Source organism: Mercenaria mercenaria, chromosome 2 (assembly GCF_021730395.1).
Source record: "Mercenaria mercenaria strain notata chromosome 2, MADL_Memer_1, whole genome shotgun sequence".
Classification (NCBI taxonomy): Eukaryota; Metazoa; Mollusca; class Bivalvia; order Venerida; family Veneridae; genus Mercenaria; species Mercenaria mercenaria.
Genome location: NC_069362.1, coordinates 87,359,374 through 87,378,523, shown reverse-complemented (window position 1 = coordinate 87,378,523; position 19,150 = coordinate 87,359,374). Strand labels below are relative to the sequence as shown.

General features: G+C 34.0%; 1 protein-coding gene across 2 annotated transcripts in view; it reads left to right on the top strand.

Annotated features, from left to right (window-relative positions):
- LOC123564514 (isatin hydrolase-like) overlaps positions 1-18,235 on the top strand; it is a 30,998-nt gene extending 12,763 nt beyond the window's left edge. For both annotated transcript variants that reach the window (XM_045358161.2, XM_045358160.2), the window contains exons 2-5: positions 1,131-1,329; positions 1,788-1,981; positions 12,094-12,275; positions 12,891-18,235. In XM_045358161.2, the coding sequence (XP_045214096.2) occupies positions 1,145-1,329; positions 1,788-1,981; positions 12,094-12,275; positions 12,891-13,202 (873 nt within the window). In that variant the 5' untranslated portion in view covers positions 1,131-1,144 and the 3' untranslated portion in view covers positions 13,203-18,235. The remainder of the gene's footprint in view (positions 1-1,130; positions 1,330-1,787; positions 1,982-12,093; positions 12,276-12,890) is intronic.
- Positions 18,236-19,150: the final 915 nt, after the last annotated feature.

Here is a 19,150-nt window from a genome sequence, read left to right as displayed (position 1 = left end):
TTTTGAAAATCAGATTGTCATTACCGGGCAGCTCATCAATATCACTGAGTACTACAAAATTGCTGTTCATAATGTCAGCTTTTTCAAACAATAACCTGCTGTCATCTAAATATGTAGGATATTCTAAACGTACGTGTAATTCAGATTATATAGCTTTTGAACATAATGGGCATGTTCTATCATATTCAGGTAAATTTTACAATACTGTAAACAAAGTCTTCCATTTCCACATAGATCAGCTCTTGCTAAATCTAGATGCGGAGTAGCAGTATTGTAAAATTTACCTGAATGTGATACTCAGTGATACTGATAAACTCATCCACCCAGATATGATTAGAACTATAGCAAAAGATAAAAGGTAAGGGTAGATTTCTCGGAAGCACAGAGCACCACAAACACAGCCACATAGTTATAGAGTAATGAGTAATCAATGACAAGTTATATATATTTTCGTTATTCGTTATATTCTTTCATACTTTCATGTTTTTAAATAATAGTCCTCTGAGATCACGTGTCTTTTATTTATTATTTGAATTGGTTCTCATGTTTATGTTTTAAATGCATACTGGGAAACTGAAAAGATACTTGGTGACAACTTTAGGCAGAATACTGCCTGCTTGCAAAAACTTTTAATATACAAAAAGAACATGACCTCAACAAAAAATGTTTTCTGTCTTTCGTCTTGATTTTCATTTATAATGAGATCAACACCATTTTTACCTGGCCTCAGTACCATATTAAAATGTATTAAATTATTACAAGAAGATGGTAAATACTTATACATTGAATCAATTTTGTAGAAATAATTCATTTTAACCCATGCTGGACACGATTGATTTTGCCTTTGCGACCAGTGCAGATTATGATCAGCCTGCTCATCCGTGTAGTCTGATCATGGCCTGCACTGTTCGCCATTCAGTCCGTATCTTTTTAGTATTCATCCCTTTTAACAGTTAATGGTACTGTTTAAATTGAAAGATGGACAAGTTCATTATAGAAACTTAGCAGGGTAAAGGTTAATCAGTTTAGATGTTATCGCTCTTAGAAGATGCAACTCTTCAGTAACATTTCCCAACAGGGAATGAAATCGACAATTTGACGAAGGAAGTTATCATAACTTTCCTTTCCAGTTTGTCATCACACCATGGTACTGAAATACTGTTTGTTGCTGTTTACAACTCTCCAGTTCATTCAAGCCCGCAAGGTTGTTGACTTAACACATACTTATGATAAAGATGTTCCCAAATATCCATTAGGCTGGCTTGGTCTTGAAAACTTCACATACTTTAAAATGGACACCTTGGCTGCGCAATTCATTGATGAAATGTGGTGAGTTCGAATTATAATAAATATTACAAATTGAAGAATTGATTTTGCGTGAAACTTAATAAAATGTCTCGAACCAAGTTACAATGCAAAAAATTGCGAAACGTTCTTAAGATATCAGTTCATAAAAAGTATGAATTGATATACATTCAAAACAAAATAGAAACCAGAAAGACTTCTTACATATACAATGAAAGAAATCGATGAATTAAAGTTACTTTATCTAAAGTTAATCGAGATGAAACGAAAAAGATAATCACATTTTAGATAGGAGTTCTATAAATGTTTCTGTGGGTAGACCTAGAAAAGTAAATGCGTTTGATTTATCGATCTCTTGGATAATCAGTTCTTTGTAGTTGAATTACCTTATAAAAGTATCAAATTTTCTGTAATTGAGCTAAAAGGTGACAAAAATTATTAATGTTTTAAATATAAATGTAAATATCGTTTATATTTTTCAGGATTGCATTCAAAAAGATTGAGTACTACGAACATCAAGGTACACACATAGACGCCCCGATTCATTTCGGCAGTGGTCGGCAGACACTTGAAGAGATTCCGCCTGAAAGGCTTATTGGTCCTGGAGTAGTAATAGACATTCGCAACAAGGTCACGAATAACTCTGATTATGCTGTAACTGTACAAGATATTCTAGGTATGTATTGGTGTTTTGTTGTTGTATTTTTGGCATTAATCATGTCCTGTAACAGTAAATGTTTTTTGTAAGGTCCAAACTATGCTGATTATTCTGTTACTGTACAAGATATTCTTGGTATGTATTTGTGTTGTTTTTAGCTCACCTGTCACAAAGTGACAAGGTGAGCTTTTGTGATCGCGCGGTGTCCGTCGTCCGTGCGTGCGTGCGTGCGTGCCGTCCGTCCGCAAACTTTTGCTTGTGACCACTCTAGAGGTCACATTTTTCATGGGATCTTTATGAAAGTTGGTCAGAATGTTCATCTTGATAGTATCTAGGTCAGGTAACAGTTTGTTTTGTTTTTTAGGGGACGTGGGTGGCATTAATCATGCCCTGTTACAGTAAATGTTTTGTAAGGTCAAAACTATGCTGATTATTCTGTTACTGTACAAGATATTCTTGGTATGTATTTGTGTTGTTTTTAGCTCACCTGTCACAAAGTGACAAGGTGAGCTTTTGTGATCGCGCGGTGTCCGTCGTCCGTCGTCCGTCGTCCGTGCGTGCGTGCGTGCGTCCGTCCGTAAACTTTTGCTTCATGGGATCTTTATGAAAGTTGGTCAGAATGTTCATCTTGATAGTATCTAGGTCAGGTTCGAAACTGTGTCACGTGCCTTCAAAAACTAGGTCAGTAGGTCTGAAAATAGAAAAACCTTGTGACCTCTCTAGAGGCCATATATTTCACAAGATCTTCATGAAAATTGGTCAGAACGTTCATCTTGATGATATCTAGGTCAGGTTTGAAACTGGGTTACACACCGTCTAAAACTAGGTCAGTAGGTCAAATAATAGAAAAACCTTGTGACCTCTCTAAAGGCCATATTTTTCATGGGATCTGTATGAAAGTTTGTCTGAATGTTTATCTTGATGATATCTAGGTCAAGTTTGAAACTGAGTCACGTGCGGTCAAAAACTAGGTCAGTAGTTCTAAGAATAGAAAAACCTTGTGACCTCTCTAGAGGCCATATATTTCATGAGATCTTCATGAAAATTTATCAGAATATTTATCTTGATGATATCTAGGTCAAGTTCGAAAATGGGTTATGTACCTTCAAAAACTAGGACAGTAGGTCAAATAATAGAAAAACCTTGTGACCTCTCTAGAGGCCAAAATTTTTATGGGATCTGTATGAAAATTGGGCTGAATGTCCATCTTGATGATCTCTAGGTCAAGTTCGAAAGTGGGTCACATGCCGCTAAAAACTAGGTCAGTAGGTCAGATAATAGAAAAACCTTGTGACCTCTCTAAAGGCCATATTTTTCATGGGATCTGTATGAAAATTGGTCTGAATGTTTATCTTGATGATATCTAGATCAAGTTCGAAACAGGGTCATGTGCGATCAAACCCTAGGTCAGTAGGTCTAAAAATAGAAAAACCTTGTCACCTCTCTAGAGGCCATACTTGTGAATGGATCTCCATAAAAATAGGTCAGAATGTTCATCTTGATGATATCTAGGTTAAGTTTGAAACTGGGTCAGGTACCTTACAAAACTAGGTCAGTAGGTCAAATAATATAAAAAACCTTGTGACCTCTCTAGATGCCATACTTTTCATGGGATCTGTATGAAAGTTGGTCTGAATGTTCATCTTGATGATATCTAGGTCAGAGTTGAAACTGGGTCAACTGCGGTCAAAAACTAGGTCAGTAGGTCTAAAATTATTAAAATCTTTTGACCTCTTTAGAGGCCATATTTTTCAATGGATCTTCATGAAAATTGATCTGAATTTTCAAATTGATGATATCTAGATAACGTAAAAAACAGGGTCACGTACCTTCGAAAACTAGGTCAATAGGTCAGATAATAGAAAAACCTTGTGATCTCTCTAGAGACCATATTTTTCAATGGATCTTCATGAAAATTGGTCAGAATTTTTATCTTGATAATATCTAGGTCAAGTTTAAAACTGGGTCACTATGTCAAATAATAGAAAAAACGACGTCCTACTCAAAACTAGGTCATGTGGGAAGAGGTGAGCGATTCAGGACCATCATGGTCCTCTTGTTTGTTTTGGCATTAATCATATCCTGTAACAGTAAATGTTTTGTAGGGTCAAAACTATGCTGAGTATTCTGTTACTGTACAAGATATTCTAGGTATGTATTTGTGTTGTTTTTTGTTTTGGCATTAATCATGTCCTGTAACAGTAAATGTTTTGTAAGGTCAACTATGCTGATTATTCTGTTACTGTACAAGATATTCTTGGTATGTATTTGTGTTATTTTTTTTGTTTTGGCATTAATCATGTCCTGTAACAGTAAATGTTTTGTAAGGTCAACTATGCTGATTATTCTGTTACTGTACAAGGTATTCTAGGTATGTATTTGTGTTATTTTTTTGTTTTGGCATTAATCATGTCCTGTAACAGTAAATGTTTTGTAAGGTCAACTATGCTGATTATTCTGTTACTGTACAAGATATTCTAGGTATGTATTTGTGTTATTTTTTTTGTTTTGGCATTAATCATGTCCTGTAACAGTAAATGTTTTGTAAGGTCAAAACTATGCTGAGTATTCTGTTTCTCTACAATATATTCTTGGTATGTATTTGTGTTTGTTTGTTTTGGCATTAATTATGTCCTGTAAACGTTCAAATTTGAACTATAAGAGACTATCACAAAATATTACAATATCAATTTACACATAACACATAGTTAAGTTAACAAATACGACGTGTAAAAACCGAGAAGCTGGCATTAATCTTGGCTTTTTAAAGGCCTTAAAACTGCCATAAAGAAAATACAATGATCTTAAAAAACTGAAAAGCAAAGTATGCACTATTTACACATGTAAAATTGTCTTCTTTGTAGTATTAAAACTGCCATAAAGAAAATACAATGATCTTAAAAAACTGAAAAGCAAAGTATGCACTATTTACACTTGTAAAATTGTCTTCTTTGTAGTATTAAGAAGCAGGTTTTGGCTAAAATTATTACCATGTTATTATCAGTAAAAAGCAATTTCATTTTATCACTATTACTTAAACTCATAAAATTATTTGCAGAAACCCTGGCTCTTTCAAGCAGAGTATTTCTTATGTCACTGTACAAATTACAGTCAAGCAGTACATGGATATCATTCTCAATGTTCCTGTTATTATTGTCAATACAAAATGGGCAGAATCGTCTATCAGCAGGCAAAACTTTATACCATCCAGTTTCAATGCGCACTGGAGCAACTCCTGCTCTAAATTTACACAAAGCTGATCTATGACATTTTGGTATTATCATATTACAACACTTTTCGACAACATAGTCCTGTTTAAATGTACAATAAGTTCTAAGTTTGTTACCACCCCTTTCAGATGTACCCTGAATAGCATTGACCTGATTGAACCAATCGTTTTTAAATTTTATAAACATCGCTTCTTCCATGTGTTTAACAACTTGTTTGGTTACAGGTACTGATAAATCACCATACTGTGATAAATTATAATGACACAATTGCTTACGCACATAATGGAACCAGTTTTTACAATTAGCAGATTTACTTTTAGCCCAGGGTGCTATTCGCTTATTAATTCGAGAAGAATTAGTAGTCGATAATCGCACCCAGTAATTAACCATCACTTTCCGCTGACGAATGGACACTGGTATCCAACCCATATCGGCAGAGACAGCCAAATTCGGGGTATATTTTCCAACTCTGAGAAATATTCTCAAAAAATCAACTCCTATAATACAGGGAAAGGTTTTATGACCCCAAACTGAAGCCCCATAACTAATAACTGGCCAAATTACAGAGTCATACAGTTTAGTATAGACATCATATGGAACACCACCAGTAACCTTAACTTTGGCAATGAGTAAACCCAATGCACGACCAGCACTCTGAGCCACCATCTTGGCAGTAACATTAAGATCTAGATATTCATTAATTCATAAACCAAGATATAGGTAATTGCTAACATATTCTAAAATACTGCCGCCACATGTAAACACAGTACTACATCTAGGTACAGACTGTGTACGAAAATGGACAATACTACTTTTACTGACATTTATCGACATATCGTTTCTGTCAGACCAATCATTTAAGGCGTTTAACAAAGTTTGAAGGTTCTGTTCACTATCTGCTATTAACACAATATCATCTGCATAAAGTAAAATGCATACAATATCATCATTTATCTCAACGCCAATATTCAAAGATTTATAGTATACAGTAAGGTCATTTATGAACAAATTAAATAATATAGGTGACAGTGTACAGCCTTGTCTTAATCCACAATTTACATCAAACCAATCAGTTTTATGGGCATTTACTCGGACACAAAATGAAACAGAGTTATATACGGACTTAATGGCAAGTAGCATTTTACCACAAATACCCATATTTTGTAATCTATGCCACAGCTTTTGTCTATTTATACTGTCATACGCTGTTCTAAAGTCAATGAAATCTGTATAGGTAGACAGCTTGCATTTTTTGCGAGTTTCTATAATATTTGCTAAAGATGATATATGATCTATAGTACTTCTTTTCTTTCTAAAACCATTTTGCTCCTCTGCTAACATGTTGTTACTCTCAACATGAGAATTCAACCTATCGTTCAAAATTCTACGGTAGACCTTATAGATCGCCGAAGCAAGGGCATTACCTCGATATGAAAGTGGATCTCTTGGATCTAATGTCGAAGATTTAGGTTTGATAATACATTTACTCCATATAGACGGTACAATACTATTATTGAAACAGAAATTGAATAACACATGTAAAAAGTATACAGCAGTATCATTATACAACACTTCTGCTCGAATTTCATCTACACCATATGCCTTGCCACGTTTTGCCTTCCATATAGCCTTCTGAACTTCAGAAAGGGTAATAAACCCATTAAAAGACCTTTGGGTACTTTCATTAGCATTTACCTCATCCATATCAAACATTTCATTACTATTTCCATTTACAAAAAGAGAGTTAAAATCATTTCTCCATTTATTCAACACATTTTTAGTAGATGAGGTCACTGTTCCATTATCTAAAATAACTTGCTCTGGGATAAGCTTTTTCTTAGTTTGACTTAAACCAATTTTACCAATGGACTTCCAAAAATTATTTTGATCCACCTCACATTCATCTAACAGCTTAACCTGCATGTTGTACCAATATATCCTCTTAGCCTTCTGCACTTCACGGTCAAAATGTTTACGTATTTTAACAAATTCTGTCTTAAAAACATTCTTCAAATTTTTACTATCACAAGCAAACCACCTTTTCTCTGCAATACATAGCTTTGACCACAGGTCAATGAGCGACTCATTCCACCATTGTTTACCAGGTCTATGTTTCCTGTAGTTACTGGAAATACTAGGATTAACAATCTTATGTTGGATACTTGAAAACATATTACTCTTAACTTTTTACACCAATCACGATATACATCATCTATATTATTACTATTTACCTCATGACTTTCTAACTTATCAATAAGACTACTTATTTCATCTAAAACAGCCTGGTCACTCAAAAAAAGTGTTTGGAACATTCTTCAAATCAAATTTAACATAACTAAAGTCACTATTTTCAGAATTTGCATCAATATTCCATGAAATTAAAGAATGGTCCGGAATGCTTGTAGGAGCAATATTTGCAATATTTCCGGTTGCTGTTACCATGTCCGCTGTCAAACATAAATCACTAAATCATTCTGATTTAAGACACCTAGAATAGTCCGAAAATGGTCAGACATTCTTCGCTCTGACAAAGACACATCATGGTTAATAAAAATTTGCTATACTGCCGACTTCCTTCCAACCTCTTCTTTTGTTGCATAATCTTGCATTTGTCATCATGCGATTTGAACTGCGCTATGACCACTCCTGGTTTCCTAGAGTTTCGGTTCTTTTTTCACTCCGCTTTTTCACATTCCACCCCTGATACCTTCAAGCCATCTTTAATCAAAGCATCGACTTTGTTGACACTGTTTTCAGAAGCAGACTCTGGAAGTTCCCGGATGACAACATTCAATGAAATGTCCTCCTGGTGTTTAAATTTAGCTGATACACTCGACACATCCTTTAATTTGTCATTAATATTGTCAAACTCAGCTGCTACCTCAGCATGAATATCACGCTTTACATTGTCTATTTTTACCTCAACCTCTTTCCGTATCTTAGCCACTTCTGTAGACACTCTCTTATCAAGCAGTTTTGCTACTTTTGAAGAAATTTTCTGTTCAAGACCATTCTCAAGCAGGTCCATGCGCTCGTTTAACGCTGAAAATTGCATATTTAGATCTGCAGATAAATATGCACTTAAGTTCCTGGTATCAGCCACACCCTGTTCATGTATTCTAAATTCCCAGAGTTCCCAGATAATTTAGCATTTTTCACTTCCGAAACTCTGATGTATTCCTTTTCTTTGGTGATCTAACTCTGTTCACCCTTTGCGTTGACATAATAGAGTCCACATACTCTGCTGCATCGGTCTGAACCATTCTATCTTCTAATTTCTGATAAAAATCACACCGTTAATAACTGATAATGATAATATAACTTTAGAAATTCAATAACAACAATATGACTGTCTATTCCGCGAGTATTTCCACCACTAATGCCACAAAAAAAAGGAAAACACTGACCGTGGAAACTGGCGATAGACAGGAACAATCCGGTGCATGATTTAACAACTCTCCGGGTCGAAAGTCCGGGTCAACAAATTCCACCACAACAGAGTGCAAATACACAATATCCTCTTGTTTCTAGTTTATATGCTCTCTAACAATGTTCATGCACCTAAATAAGTCTTTTTTGCGTTCTTGAAACTCTTCCAATATTTTTTTTTTTTTCAAAAATTTAGCACGTGAGTGAAAATGGCGGTCGTTCCAAAACCCGTACCGTACCCCGTATATGATGTGTAATTATTTTTCACTCTAGTCTGGCCTATGATTAATTATTTCGTGCATTAATAAACACCCCTTTTACACAACAGCCTTGAAAGGGAAATGGGTTGTAAACCAGCCAATGTCCAACAGATAATTTTTATTAGTAATTACTATGTCAGACTATCTACAACTACTGTGTCCAGACTAAATAATCGTATGACACTTTGGGCAGAAATTAAAACAGTTCCTCATGTAAAAATGGTTTTATACTAATTGAACACATTTCGCAAGGTGATTTCTAGTTTTTCTGCTGATATTTCTCAACCTATTTTGTGTCTGCAGTGCATAAATGTCATTTAATAGGACCATTGATGTAATTTCAACTGTAGACAAGTTGATATTTATATTATCGAATGTTAGTACTGCTAAGCACATGATTTGATATCCTCTTGTGTTAATTCTGTTGCAGTTATTGTGTTAGTACAATTAAAACACGTTGGTTAAGACTTGCGTATATTTTAATGGGCTTAAAAGCTGTTAGGAAGTAACGATAGTTTTTCCACACTTTGTTTGCTTTTCCTGCCTTGAAGACAGGTTTTGGAAAATGATCGCTACGCTAAAAGTGAATGCAGTTTTGTTGTGTCTAAAGTCGTACAAATATGTATATAAGTTTATCTGTATCACATATTTGAAGGGAGATAATTAAATTGAAATGAAATCTGTATCTTTATGAAATCTGTACAACCATCAACATTGACACAAAATATTTAAGAAAATAACACATGCGATATATTTAAAGCAGTTTTGGATACATATCTTTCGCGGTGTGAGGTTCATTTATATTCGTAAACCGAGCGTCCCTCGAGGTAATGTCAGAAAAGCCAAATGTAAATTTCAAAACCATCAGTTAATCTAAATTAAGCTGAAATGATACATTTTGGAAAGCGGGGACGTTTAATGTATGCAATTGTCCTATTCTAAAGTGTTGTCGAGTTATACATTTTGTCCTCAATCGTTGTTTCACTGGAGAAGTTTATGGTTTGCTTCCCCTAAACCCCGTCTGTCCGTCCGTCCGTCAGGTCAGTCAGTCGGACACTCGCATAAAGTGGGATCCTTCCATACCTTTGCAAGTACAAGATATTTTTCATGGAATTTGGAAAGACAATGTGAAGAAATGCAAGCTTTTTTCTGTTTGTCCGTCCGTTCGTCCATCTGTCTGGCCTTTTGCAAGTCACAAGTAATAGATTCTATTATAACTTAAAAAGTTAAAAGCTTTAAAAACTGGGATGGAAAACAACACGTAGAATACACATACCATTTTGTTTTGTCTCTATATTCGTCGGCCGTCTGGCTATTAATCTGTTAGTTACAAATAAAGATCCTTTGTTAACTTCAAACGTACAAAAAAAATGTATTCTTGGAACCTGACTGGTTGAACATAGGTTACTGGTAAACATGCAGGTTTTTCAATGAAGTTTTTATTTAAAAGATGTGTACACATGACAGCAAGTATGACGAATGCTCCTTCCGGTAGAGCACTTCTATTTTCTGGGCAACAGTCTCTTTTCATTGAATTATTGAAATATTAGAATGAAATATGTGGGGGTCTTTTTGTCAAATGAAAAATATTAAATACATTTATTACTGTTATAAAACTACATCTGAATGCAAAAGAATATGCATTATAAATAATCTGGAGATATTACAAAATATAAACTTCCATAAAGACAAATATGTGTATAATTGCTGCATCACAAACAAGAACGAATCTTTATATTAAATATGCAACAAAAATCTTTCAACATGCTAAATGTCATAAAATTATTTACCTTTTCTTCAAATAAACTTTGCTATGTAAAGTGACGTTACGCGCTCAAAATTGATCAACTTATGTTAGACTTAAAATAAATCTATTACCAGAAAGTTCTAACTGTCTATCACTGCTATACACTAAAAAGGCAATCAAATTGAAGATGCAATGATTTATATTTCGAAATCATATAATATTCACTAGTTGATCTACAATCATACGAATTGTTTTCACTACTCATCAAGCTGTATTCACTATCATACAAGCTGTATATACTTCATACGAACTGTTTCACTACATCATACGAGTGTTCACACATCATACGAAGCTGTTCATACAGCATCAAGCTGTATTCACCACTCATACGAAGCTGTATCACTACACATACGAGCTGTTTTACTACATCATACAGCTGTATTCACACATCATACGAAGCTTTTTCACTAATCATACAACGTTCAATACGAACAAGCTGTATTCGATCATCGAAGCTGTATTCACAAATCATACAAGCGTTTCATACATATACGGAGCTGATCACACATCATACGAGCTGTATCTATATCATACAAGTTTTTACTAATCATACGAATTGTATTCACACATCATACGAAGCGTTTTCACTACATCATACGACTGTATTCACTACATCATACGCTGTATCACTACATCATACGGAGCTTTCACTACATCTACGAAACGTTCAATACACTACGAGCGTATTCACACATCATAGAGCTGTATTCACTAATCATACGACTGTTCTACATCATACGAAGCTGTATTCAATCATTGATCAACTTTTTCACTACATCATAAATACATTATTTCAAAACAGCATACGAAGCTGTATTCTGCATCATACGAAGCTGTATTCACAACATCATACGAAGCTGTATTCACTACATCATACGAAGCTGTATTCTATATCATACGAAGCTGTTTCACTACATCATACTGTACACTACATCATACGAAGCTGTTTTCACTACATCATACGATTCACTACATCATACGAAGCTGTATTCACTACATCATACGAAGCTGTTTTCACTACATCATACGAAGCTGTATTCACTACATCATCCGAAGCTGTTTTCACTACATCATACGAAGACGAAGTACACTTTTGCCAGTAAGTGTGAATGCAATTAATATCAAATATGTATTGGCAGAAGGATGGGAAGTAATCTCTTCACAAATGATTGTCCAGGAAAAACACTCGTTGAACTCATCTAATGATATTGATGTATTAAACGTTTATGCATTAAAACAGTTAATAAAATATGTATAAGGAATCATGACTTTGGTTTATGTTTGTCCGTTTGTCAAAAATCAATGAAGTTTGAAAGATAAGTTTAATTTGTTAATTTTTGCTAAACCTGTTGATATAAATCAGAGTAGCCAACTAGAAAAATTTACTATATTGTTTCATTACAGATCATGAAGATGAATATGAAAGAATACCACCTAATGCTATAGTGTCATTAAACTCGGGCTGGGCACAAAAGTATCCGAACGCAAATCTGATATTTGGGACGGAAAATACCTCCGATCCTACCACATTCCACTTTCCAGGTTGGAGTGTGGAAGCCTGTGAAATGTTACTTCAGGAACGTCAGGTATATGCATAAATACACAGTAAATATTCTAACATATCAAAAATGAAGAGGAAATATATGTACATTAGAAATAGTTTAGTAAAACATTAAAACTTATAAAAAAATGGAGCTAGATTTACAAACTATATAGTCGTTGAATATTTCGTGTGTAATGAAACGGCAGCCATTTCGACACAGAGAGACGTCCTCTTCTTTCCTTATATGCTTACATGATCATATTCAGATAATGTAAATCGATGACAATCATATCTTGTTGGTTATAATATCATACGAGTCTTAGTTTGAAACTAAAGTAAAAAAATCTACAATTAATTATATATAAATATTTCACAGACGGATAAATACTGTATAGAACTCGTTGTAAACTTTATTATTTTCTAATTACACTAACAAATGAAAATACATATACTTTTAGCATGATGTCCCTAGGGGTCAGATTGAAATATATATGTTACCTAGTTCTCGTAAAACTGGGTGTTTTGTTTGTTTGTTTTTTTTGTTTTTAGTTTTGGTTAAAATATTTCATTAGATTTTATCTTTCTTTATCGAGAAAATAAGTCAATCTTCATAGTAATATGAAAATTCTAACCTCATTACTTTATGATATCATGTCAGGTGTCCGTGCTTGGAGTGGATACACCGTCAACAGATCCAGCCCAACCACCAATCTACCCATGCCACATATATCTCCAGACTAACAATGTGCCGCTACTAGAATACATTGCCAATCTTGATAGTATCCCGCCACGTGGTACAACAATTGTTCTCGGAGCTCCCAAAGTTCGAGGTGGCACTGGGGGGCCGACCAGAATCTTTGCTCTCATAGACGATGACCAGGAACAGGAAATCACGTCGAATTCAGCATCTAGGAACTTCATGTCTGCAATTTTCGCTTTTATGTATCTTAATGTGTTCAGATTCTGTTAGAACGAATGTACCGATAGGTGAACAAGCAAAGAATGGGTTCATATGGTTTACGTAAGAAATTTGCGCACAATGTTCGGGAATTGTGGAAATTTATGATAGCATGTAAAATGATTCGGTTTTACTATATGTACGTTTAACGTAATAGAAAGGTTATATAAAGCATGAAAATCTTTGTCGCAGATTGAAATATCTTTTCTGAATTGCAACATGGAAACACAACCGAACTTTCATCTTCAAAATTCGTTTTAAGGGAAGGAAATCCTCAATCATGAAAACTTAACGTCTACCATACTTTGTGAACTAAATTTTCTTAAAAAGTGAAAATAAATTTTATGTCGGAAGGATCATTTATAAATGAATTTTAAAGAAAAATGTCCGACCTGCAATTGTTTTGATACACTGTACTTAGACTATCATGCTTATATACTTTATTATTTTACATATTGTCCTTCCAATATTGGATGGCGTCATTTTCATACGTAAATCCTTTGTACCCACGTAGGCCGAACATGTAAAATTTAGTAAAATCTATGATAAATGAAAATAATGTTGTAAACAGACCTATTATATATTATTTAGTGTATAATTATGTAAGAACTGGGTAGTTGAATATCCAATTGAGTATCCAATCATCTGAACGATGATCCGTAGTAAACCAAACTATAAACCAGACGGCCGGCATTTTTTTATTTTTTAATCACCACATAACTATACATCTTGCATTATATTGACAGACGAACTTTGAAAAAAAGATAATATATTAAAAGTATATAACAGTAGCTTGGGGTGATGTATTTGGCTATAATGTATTTGCCCAAAACTGGATCGCCCGATGTGCTCAGGCTACTGTTGAAATGACTTAATTACTTTACACATCCATAAAAAGTATTTTCAAGAAACACCGTAACAGAACAGCTCATTCTTTACTTGGGACACTACCACCTTCACCAAATTTACTTTATTATCATATGGAATATAATGATCTACACGATTTGGAATGTCATGTCCGGCAATTGGTTGTAAACCAAATGCATTCCTGATTTGAGAGCCGTTTTTAATTTGTTCTGAATAATATACTGGTAATGGGAGGTAACTATTACCCTCTAATGATTTGTTTACCGTCGTATTTATCTCCAGCTTCATTAAAACACTTCCATCTCTTTCAAAATTTTGATATTATGTTTTCGCTGGAAAGCGTCAGTTATTATATCATCACTTTGCAACATTTAGTGAGATTAATCTAGATGTAGGTTCGACATAGACAGCATCGTTTTTCTGATTATATTTGATGAAACGTATATATAATGTTATGAGCCATTTCATACCGTTAACTGTCATAAGGTCTTAAGACGTTCAGCCAAAATATCCGTTGTAATGTTGTGTCTTTGAAAAACTGCAAAACATTCCCTATTTTTTAGATGGATCTAATGTTGTGGATTGCTCACTATCATCTTAAACACTTGTTTCACCAGCCCCATACTGCTGCTTCCGATTCCTCTATGTGTCACAGTCCTTGTACAGCTATTACATACATCTGTTCTCCTCCCGAAGAATCTATCATTAAGTGGGCATTGACACAATTTGCATTCCCTACCCTGATCACCACAGCAAGAGCAAACTATTTTTCCTGGTAAAAACTGCATGCATTTAGAATATCAAATACAAGGCTTCTATGTCTTGAATGTATGATTTTTTTTGGACATAGACCTTCATCTTGATTTATTGATGTTTTTTGTTTCGCTTGTTTCTCAATTTGAAAGTAATTTGAATTAAAATGTATGGGAATCCTTTACACAACATCCTTTACTTGTTTATCAAAAATTTTGATTGCTAATTTTAAAAATCTACAATTTAAAACAGAGAGTTTTAACTCAGTTAATAAACGTAAATTCTCTTTTCAAACAGTCCGAAAAACAGAACCCCGTGTAAAAATATACTTTCTAGTCCTCCAATCTAAATATAACTTCATCTTTACATTCTGCAATTTCCATTCTAAAAATAATCGCACCCACTTAGTGACGCAGAACTGTCCCTTGCCGTTCATATATCGATGATAACAGCCAAGTTCAAATCAATGAAACAACAGGTACGTAATTGAGTAAAATGGTATAAATAGGTATAAATAAACCTAGACTATATTTCATGACAAAATATCTGAATATCCCTTTAAGTAAAATATATTATTTTAAAAAGCAAAGTAATCAATTATAATTATCTTAGCAATGTTTTGAAACATTTTTGCTTTTCAATATTTTCATTTGAAGCACTTAACATTATATTTAATCTGTTAATTATAAGTTATTCATTTTGAATATTCCTTCGCTAAATATAAATGAATGTGTATGTATGGCTTTTCCCACCATTTAGCAGTCTTTTATCACGGGTGGTAAACCCGCAATCCAATTCCTGCTGGTAATACGCTTTAGATGGGTTGCGCGACGTTCGGTGCTGGTTTTAATAAAGACGAAATTGAGGTAGGTGAAGTTATGTTTTTGCTCAGTATGACATAACTATAAAATTACAAAAAAGCAAAATGCTATTCGACACAAATCATCATTCTATTAAAATATCTGCTTTGTAATTTAGGATTTAAGCTACATTTACACATATCTAGTATTTCATGGTTACAGAGTGCTACTAGAGAATTTTCTCTGTATTTCTGGACACATTTTCTGTCGAAGTATTGCTGATACAAGAATCAAGATGTACTTCTATCGAACTGTTCCTACTATGGTCGCGCGAATGTGTAACATCAAAAATAAGGAGAGCGCAGATCTATGTATCGCAGGGTCGTGAGTTGGACCCTCGTGCAAGGCGTATGATCTCCACTGTGATTAAAGACGTCTTGTGTCATTCGTTTGTCCTTCACCTCTGATTGATGTGGAAACGTTGACACTAACGGAAAACAAGTTACTACGGATACCAAATCTGTGGTTAGGTTAACTGTCCACCTAAACTAACTGAAATACAGTTGAAAACGAAGCTAAACCCAAAAGACCAACATTATGTTTCTTGCTCTTGTTTGGCAGATATTACATGACGTGTATATTTTTTAACCTCAATATATATGAGCTGCAAACTAGTGTATGTGGCGATTATATTTTGTTGCAAACATGGGATGTTTGTCTTTCGTCGTTCCATTGGATTATCTTTTCGGCCTAGCCGGTTGGCCGCAAACTGCTAAGGACACTGGCTGCAAACGAGCGTTCTTGCCTAAATGAATAATGAAAACATAAAAGAAAAGAAAAGGAAATTTACATAGTGGAATTGTGATTGAAAAAGGACAATTTAATTATAATTAATATAATTTAAAACAAGCAACCCCATTCCCGTGGCGCATCCTAATTTCTGATGAATTTTTTGCCAATCCTTTCCCAAAAAGCAACATTTTATTTGAGTATATGTAATATTCATGATTGTATTGCACGTGTTTGATCATCAGAAGCGTCATATTTCCAGAACGTAGGCACACGAGTTAGGAATTTGGCATTTTTCATTATTTATATTTTTGCCTGTTCGTGCCAGCAGAGTTTTCGTGATCTTTATTCATCTTTTTTTCGAATAGCATTTGCTTTTTTGGAAACATTCGTAAATGTGTCATTATCAACGAAATCAAGAATCCACCTACCTCGATTTTGTATATCCTGATGCGCGACGCCAGCACCGGAAGTCGCGCAACCAATTTTTAGCGTATTCCCAGCGGGAAGGGTTTGTGTCTTTACCACCTATGTTTTTGTTAAAGAGTTGCAAATGTTTTAGTGATAGACTACAGATTCGTACTATGGCTAGTTATACATTTATTACGTGTGCACTATTATTAACCGAACTTACAGTACCGTTATACACAAGTAACTGATGATTTTTGTTTCCATAGATGTTGCGTAGTAGTTGTTCTTTTTTCAAACACGAAATTTGTGCAAAGTAAATGCTTTACAAGTAACCGCAAAAAGAAAAGCTCAGTGAAATGTGGACTATGAGTATCTGTGCAAATAGCACAGACCAAGAACATTTAGTTGAAATATGCACTGAAATTTTTACTGGAGTTCACCAATAATATTTATAACTTGTATGCTGTTCTTTTATTATGTCTCATGTACTGTGTATCTTTATTTAGTTTCCTATTGACTGATATGTTTTATTTTAATCTAGAAATATATTAGCTGCTCGAATAAACAAGATATCATTGTCAAAGAATTGTTCCTTGTGTTAAAAAAAGAAATGTTAAAAGTTTTAATACATTCAGATGTTTTAGAAGCAGAAGCTTCATTGATCTATAGCTTAAGCTTGTTTACTCATAATCAGCTGTATCTCACTGCAGAAGGTTCAAACCCGGCAAGTTTCAAATTATTTTTATTGGGAAAACAATTACGTTACTTCCATCCCAGTGTTATAATATTTTCTGGGCTTTTTGGGATCATATCTATGTAATACAATTCGGCTGAAGCCAGTGCTAGGGGATGTGAGGGGTGTTGCACAATCCATTACCTCTCATAAACAGACTCAATCAAACCGAGTCTGCTGTTATTTTGCTTGGTGGCATTATATGCTTTCAAGGGTCTTTTACACAATTTAGTATCTATTGAATGTAAAAAAATAAAACATTTCGTGAATGAATACAATATCATAAAATTGACATCTTCTGAAGTTAAAATAAGATTTTTTTCACTGTAATTTAGTACCATGGTGGGATTTAAGAGTGAGGTTTGACGCTATTGATCCAGTTTAAACTTTTGCCACTTATCATTCCAAGGTGATGGTGCTCTACTATGTTCCTTCATCGTGTGTTTGTGTCTGTCACTTAATATTTGCTTTTAATTATTCCATTCATCTTTTGTTTTTGTTAACGCGTATTTTTTTTTTTGTTAAAATGTTGTCCTGTTGCTGAATAAGCGCTTTTTACCTTGTCTAGCAATTATCCTCTACAGGGACAAATCTGATCAATACAGGCAAACCTTTGATACGGCCAATTTCAGTTCTATTAGCTGCTACACTTGCAAAAGTGATTGATGTAATTTAGACAAAACGTATCTATAATAATGTACTGTTTCAAATGTGTACGAATTAAACACTCGGATTATATTTTCTAAGTTTTTTACCACAAATGACCGGCAGAGAATTTTCTCTAAAAGTCAGTCAATATTTGAAGAAATTGTGACCTTTCATAGAATTCCTTTTCAACGACTAATTAAAGGGATCCTGAAGACCAAGCATATAATTTAATGGAAGTGTCCCTGTCTTTGGGTTTTCCTTAGGGTATAATGAGGTCATTGGTCAACTGAGTATATTCACAAATAAGTTATACCGCTATACACTTATATAATTTTCATTTATCTCCCTAAATAGGTTGAAACATGTCTTAATGACTTTAAATATCTTAAAGTCACCTATGATGTCAAAATTGGTTAATGTTCGACAGCTAAGTTCTTTTTATATATGGATCAACTGCGGACATATTTTTGAACTGTCTGAAATTTTAGAAGTATTTACTTACCAAACGCACTTCTTAATTAATGATGATAGAAAAAAAGTTGTGTATATCAATGTAATGACTATATGATGGGATTGCAAATGCATTTTCGGGAATTCAGGCAGCACTATTACTTATATTTAAATTTTGTGCCGATAATTTATATTACACTTTTTGAGGAATGAGATTCTGAAGGGAAAGGCATTGTATGTATTGAGAAAGACTGCGATCATAAATGAAATATGCATAGATATATGATATCTCATATTAATTGTAAAAATATAGTATCTAGTGGGGTATTCCTTGCATTTTCCCATAAAAATGATAATACCATGTTCTATAATTTGTGATGAGATGTGTCCAGATATCATATTGGAAAAAAAGGTCGAATCGTTTACCATGAAAATCGGTCAAAATTCTGTAGCAATTTTTTTAATTTTTTGTAAGAACCATGTCTGAACACACATTTTTAGTGAAACAC